The sequence below is a fragment of the Cucurbita pepo genome, chromosome 14 (genome assembly GCF_057944985.1).
Source record: "Cucurbita pepo subsp. pepo isolate OVF chromosome 14, ASM5794498v1, whole genome shotgun sequence".
Classification (NCBI taxonomy): domain Eukaryota; kingdom Viridiplantae; phylum Streptophyta; class Magnoliopsida; order Cucurbitales; family Cucurbitaceae; genus Cucurbita; species Cucurbita pepo.
This window is the reverse complement of record NC_141811.1, coordinates 6385530-6391773: the sequence shown is the minus strand read 5'-3', so window position 1 is coordinate 6391773 and position 6244 is coordinate 6385530. Positions and strand designations below refer to the sequence as shown.

The 6244-nt window shown below is 36.9% G+C and overlaps 1 protein-coding gene across 1 annotated transcript; it reads right to left on the bottom strand.

Moving 5' to 3' along the window:
* Positions 1 to 1042: 1042 nt before the first annotated feature.
* LOC111810648 (uncharacterized) lies at positions 1043 to 4683 on the bottom strand. Its single transcript, XM_023697391.2, has 7 exons — positions 4124 to 4683; positions 2794 to 2934; positions 2581 to 2694; positions 2255 to 2428; positions 1666 to 1781; positions 1425 to 1509; positions 1043 to 1331 (listed from the first exon to the last, which is right to left on the bottom strand). The coding sequence occupies exons 1-7, from the start codon at positions 4604 to 4606 to the stop codon at positions 1326 to 1328; spliced, it is 1119 nt and encodes a 372-aa protein (XP_023553159.2). The 5' UTR covers positions 4607 to 4683; the 3' UTR covers positions 1043 to 1325.
* Positions 4684 to 6244: the final 1561 nt, after the last annotated feature.

The following is a 6244-nucleotide window of genomic DNA, read 5'->3' as shown; positions in this document are numbered from 1 at the left end:
TCTTTCCTATTTAATTTCAAAATTATTATGCCCTAAGACATGTTTCACCCGGTTTAGTGCGAGTAGGAGATTGTTGGGATTTATTATTTTATTTGTAATTTATCTATTATCCATTATATGAAAATCCAAGGTTATTAATGTAATCTTGAACCATATGTGGTTGACATCTAAGAGAATCGAGTTCAAATAATAACCTAAACAGTCTAGTATATGGATAAGGTTGGGTGCCTTATACTCGTAACACTATTGATACGGCCCACTTTGTAATGGTTACAAATGATTTGATCCAAATCGTTCGTGTGGAGACATGTAAGTGGGGGTATCCTATACAATAAGTTTGTATAAGACTAAACCAAGAAATATTTAATCTCTATTTATAAATCTGTTAATTGAAAAGATTAATATTTCACATGATGATCATATGCGACTCGATCTTAATCCTATGTGAGTTATGAACTCCTTCACGTGAGGGCTTGTCCTTTAATTTACATGGGTGAGAATGACTCTTTAGCCGATTCAATATGCCTACCATTCTAGGACTTCACCAAATAAGGAGTTGGGAACACTCCTTTCTATGAGGAAAGTAGATGAGTTGTTCTCTTAAGTACCGATTTCGAGACTTGAACAATGGAGACCCCACCCTCTCATTGGCCCGAGAGGAACTTAGTTTATGATTGGATCATTATCAAATTGTTCATAAAAGCATTAGAGATACTTAAGGTAAAAGATGTAATTACAGAGGTAAAACAGACTTTTCACTCAGCTCGTGAATGATCGACTTACTTGTAATCTCTCTTCGGGGCTCAAGTTGGTTATTGCAAACTAACCCCTTCATTCTACAACCTTTAATATCTTAAAGCATAAGCTTCAACTATAATCTAGACAAGATAAAAAGTGTAGCTTGTACCTTTTAGCCAATCCAGGGTGGTTCTTTTCTTCAACTCACTCAACCCCACAGCAGTTTTTTCTGGAAGAATTGATGGTGAATGAACTTAAAAGAAGCTTTTCTGCAGCTTCTGATCGTTGGCACCATGGACAAGGCTTGAAGAGCCAATGGGAGTGTACAAGATTCTATATATTTCACTATATTTATACAGTTGATGGAAAGCTATCAAACGCAAAAAGAAAACGTGTAAAGTGTTCATCTACAATAATGTTCAGAGATTTCTACACAATGTACAACAATCAAGATTTGCTGCTCGAATCATGTTTAAACGTGTAATACATTGTACCGTTTCTGATCGCAGACGCTCGGAGTAAATCTTTCTCTTAAGATTCTCAGAGTTGAAGTGAACAACACATATTTCATGGTTTTTCCTGTCAGCTTAGCCCTGATAAAACCAAAGAAAAGTACAACGGAAATGGTTAGTCCAGTCAGGGATATTAGATAAAATGGTCGATCAAGAGTTCTAAGACCAAAATACCTGAGTTGAATCTGTCGAAACAGAATCCGAACCGGAATCTGTAGCTACCTCAGAGATTCTAGCCTCCGATTTCTCGTTCGAATAACTATCAATCAGATAAATTGGCAAAGGTTAGGAGACAACTAGCTCACAGGAAAGTATGTTGCTCAACACCATTTCACTTGCATTATGCTCACTCCTAAAGAGATATATCAAAACATAACATAAAATGACTAACTGAATGATATTACTATATGCTTACGTGGAGAGTATGGTCACCCAGATAAGCTCCACACAATCAACCCAGAGGAGTCTTTGTTCTACTGGAACGACACCGTATGTGATAAGATGAGCAAATGGCCAAAGTTTCCAACCCGCCTGGATAAAACAAAAATCCAAAATTAAACTCAGAGAATAAAAGAACGTCCATTCAAACCAACATCAAATTCAATTGAAAAGCACTGGTAGTCTTCAAACTTCTGGTAATGAGATTTTCATAGTTGCTATGGTATGAATAAAAGTTAGATTCAAACTCTCATGATATTGATGGTTTCTTCGTATGTATGAAAAACTGAATTCACTATTAAATCAAGGGTCAACCATAGGGGAAAGGTGACCAAAAAACTAGTGTGCGTATGTTAAACTTACTACATACAAAAGAACCAAGAACGAGAAAGTTCAGAAGACGAAAAATGTACGACGAGAAATGAATCATATTGATAAGGGATAGTCCAAAGCAGAAAATGACTTCCCAACAATAGTTAGAACAAGAAAAAGGAACCCAATGTGCTGTCTTATTTCAACTAACTCATAGAAGTGTGAAGATTCAAGAAAAGAATGGAATCTCTTACGGTAAGCATAGGCCAAAACGTCGCCCTTAGTTCATTAAATATAGAAACTGGGGACTCGAGCCGTAGGAATCCTAATACCACAAAATAAATGCTGTTCCAAACTGCTGACCATGCCGTTTGATCGAATGCTACTTTAGCAGGAACTACCCACCAATCTTGAAAAGGAAAAAGACCCTGGAAAACACAACACAGATGATTTCTTCTTAAACGGGAAGTAATGAGACTGAAAAATATTTCCACAACTCAAACAAATAGAAGTTCATGTTAAGGTAAGGAAACATCTTGAAATCAGAACACAAGGAATAAAATTCAGAAGGCACACATACCTCACAAAAATGATAGTAGTAGTGGGAAAGGGAACCATGTAGAGAAAAACCAACAAGGCCTGATCTGAACATGCGTGTACGATCAAATTCGAATAGAGGTTTTCCTTCGACACACTATGAGAAGAAACTTAAAAATGAGAAAAATCATTTACATGGGCATACAAAGAGAAGATTTTATGGGATGCAAAAATTTGATGGTATGAATGAGTTTACCTGGGCAATCCAATCTCCAAGAGAGTACACCACTCCACTAATCACCATTTTAGCGAGAACTGGGTGTGTCTTAAGAGCTTCCTCATAAGCACTCCAGTTGTGTTGAGGGGCATATCTCAGTATTTCAAAAAGTGTCCATCCCTAGAGGTTGGAAGGAAAAAGAATTAGAATGGTGTCTAGAGATGACATGTTTGAAGCATGAGTTACTCTAAGATTACACATCAACGCACTTATTTAGACCATTGTCCAAGTGCTGAACTTCTTGAGTGACTAAAAACACTCGGATTGTGTTTTTAGCCTCTTCACGAATAGCTCGAATTACTGGGGTTGGGGAATTATTAGGATCAGTATTGTATAGCATGGAACTTGAAATGCGGGAGATTAATCTTTAAGGATTTTGAGACCAAGAACGTGTTAGGGAGTGCTTGCGAGTGCTTTTGGGTGCTTCCTGGTGATTGATCCAAAAAAAAAAAAAAATGTGACTCTATAACTTCTTTTCTACAGCAATTTAAGTTGCATTTCTTCTTCCCAAATCATGAAACTCTTTACAGCTTTTCCATTTGGAAGCAGAAAAGGTTCAACTTATTCCTGGCTTTCAGTAAAGCAAACTTAGTATAGATGTCATATAACCACCACATAACTTTCCGTTCATCAAGAACTATGTGTAGTTGTTGTTAGGAATCATGACTCTCCACGATGATATGATATTGTCCACTTTGAGCATAAACTCTCATGGCTTTACTTTTGGTTTCCTCAAGAGGCCTCGTACCAATGGAGATAGTATTCTTAGATTATAAACTCATGATCTTCCTCTTAATTAACCAAGGTAGGACTCCCCACTAACAATCCTCCCCTCAAACAAAGTATACCATACAGCCTCCCCTGGGTCAATGTAGCCCTCGATCACTCCTCTTAATCGAGGCTCAACTCCTTTCTCTAGAGCCCTCAAACAAAGTATACCCTTTGTTCGACACATGATTCACTTTTTAACTACACTTTCGAGACTAGCAATTTCTTTGTTTCATACTTGAGGATTCTATTGACATGGCAAGGCTAAATTAAGGGTATGGCTCTAATAATATCATGTTAGGAATCACGACTCTCTACAATGGTACGATATTGTCCACTTTGAGCCTAAGCTCTTGGTGAACTAATACAAATAGCATAGTTTATGTCTTTTATTTATCAATCTGAGAGTGACAGTATATTCAAGTTAGCGATTAACTTCTTCAAAGTAGTTCCCCAACTATTCAATTTGAACCAACCAACATTCTATCCCAAGTAAACACAGAAAACTATTGAATTGAAGCAATTGAACAGTATGACTCACATGCCAATAATCTTGATCGATGGTGAGCAACTTCGTGATAGCATAAGAACCCGCCGCAAGAACAATGGTGGCATTTATAATCCGATCAATTATGACCTTCTCACTTTCCCCGCTCTCTGTTACACCGCCATCTCCAACAGAACCAGAAGAAGAAAACCCCTGAATTTCACCAGCGCCTCCCAACGAGAGCTCGCCGAATCCACCTACCGCACTCCCCATCTCTCCCTCCACGCTCTCCCTCTCCACCCGGCTCACCGCCACTCCTTCTTGCTGGTCGGCGAAATCAGCGCTCTGCACCGGGATAACATCGATCTCTTCCACCGCAGAGTTCAACGCCCAACTCAACTTCCGCCCATTTCTCGAGAAAATCGAACGCTGCGGAAGCTTCAACGCGTGGAAATTGGGAGCGGCGCGTGGACAGGCTCGTTTTTCTTTAATGAAGGAAGTGAACCTCTGAGGAGCTATGGCGTGGACGGAAGCCATGGCCGCGTTGGAATGAAATCAGGACTCGGGAGGGAACCGAGTTGCCAGACGATGTTACTCCGAGTTGTAACGAATAAGAGGAAGGAGACTATATAACGTGGCTGTTTGGGTGCTGATTTGGTGTATAGTGATTTAATGTGTCGTCGAATTTGAATTGCCGTGTGATTGTCAATGGACGTTGATGATGGGAGGTGTGGAATTAGTAGCTGACCAGATGTACGATAATAGTAAAGTAGGGAATCATTTTCTAGAAGAATCCCGACGGCCAATTACCGTACACATACCATGAGTGGATAATATTCATCCGATAAAAGAAAAAAAAAAGTGTTTTTATCGTAAAATAAATAAATAAAACAAATAAATAACTAAATAGAAATGAAGTGAGTTTGAGCAGAAATCAGGGGCTGAAAATGTAAGCCCACAAGTTGATCCATAAGTGGGCCCACTTAAGCCCAAAACTAAGGGCCCACGATATTGGTCACGATAGCTCAAGATGAATACGACATGTAGTCCTAATATCTCCACCTTGTATGAAATAATATCATTCTTTAAATCCATATAAACCATTTAATTTCTTTTTCTTTTTCATTCCAAATTTGGAAATTAAAATTCTAAGCACCGAGGGATTCCACGTGTTCGTTGTGTTTCTTCTTCTTTTTTTTTTTTTTTTTTTTTTTTTTTTTTTTTTTTTTTTAATTTTGCAATTTTCTCTCTTCTTAATGGGTGTGTGGAAACTCCACTTCTTGAATTACGCCCATAATCGGATTTCAATTTTTTTTTTTTGGTTTAAAAATAAAAAAATACAGTTGTTTCTATAATATTTTACAATATTATGTTTGACTTTTATTTGGAAGAGATCCAATAATTTTTTTAATGAAAATTAGAACCTAAAATTATGTGACAGTGATGTAGAACGGAAATTTGGATTGTCATGTCTTGTTAAGCCATTCTCACTTCCAAATCTTAATGTTTGTATGAAATTCTTATAAAAAAAAATATATCAATTTCAATGATAGTTTTGAAACATTTATGAAATGTCAACTCACGATTATGATTATTATCCTATTTGAAGATTATTAGAGAGTCTGGCAACTAATCTCTAATAATAAACTTTCTAGATTGACATGATCCATGTATTATCAATTAGAACGATTATGAAGTCGCATCTCACCCATATATGTGTGCGCATGAGATTTGAAGTGATTCTAGGGAATAGTAAAAAGTTAGCTAGATTATCTAAATTCGGATAAACATAATGATTAAAATAAGCTCATATGAGCTAGATTACATGAACTCAATGATTGGGATAAGCTAACTCAAGTAATTGAACTCAAATGAGCTAAGATTATATGAAACCAACTATTGAAATAAGCTCAAATGAGCTCGATTATATGAAACTAAATGAAATCCCTATGTTTACGGTAAGCTCATACGAGTTGATATAACTAAACAAGAGATAAGACTCCTTTAATACAATTGAATTGATTGAGTCTTAACAATGATAAAGGTAATGGTCCATGAACAATGAGAATGATATTTTAATCTTTAATCTATGGAAGTTCTAAAAGTGAAGGCACGTATATAGCTTTACTACATGGTTCATGGACGATTGAGAACCTACATGTGCGATACTTATTA

Coding starts and splice junctions, on each gene's coding strand:
- LOC111810648 (XM_023697391.2), bottom strand. CDS start 4,606: ATGGCTTCCGTCCACGCCATAGCTCCTCAGAGGTTCACTTCCTTCATT. Junction 2,695..2,793: donor TTGGAGATTGGATTGCCCAG/GTAAACTCATTC, acceptor TTCTTCTCATAG/TGTGTCGAAGGAAAACCTCT. Junction 1,782..2,254: donor CGTTTTGGCCTATGCTTACC/GTAAGAGATTCC, acceptor TGTTTTATCCAG/GCGGGTTGGAAACTTTGGCC.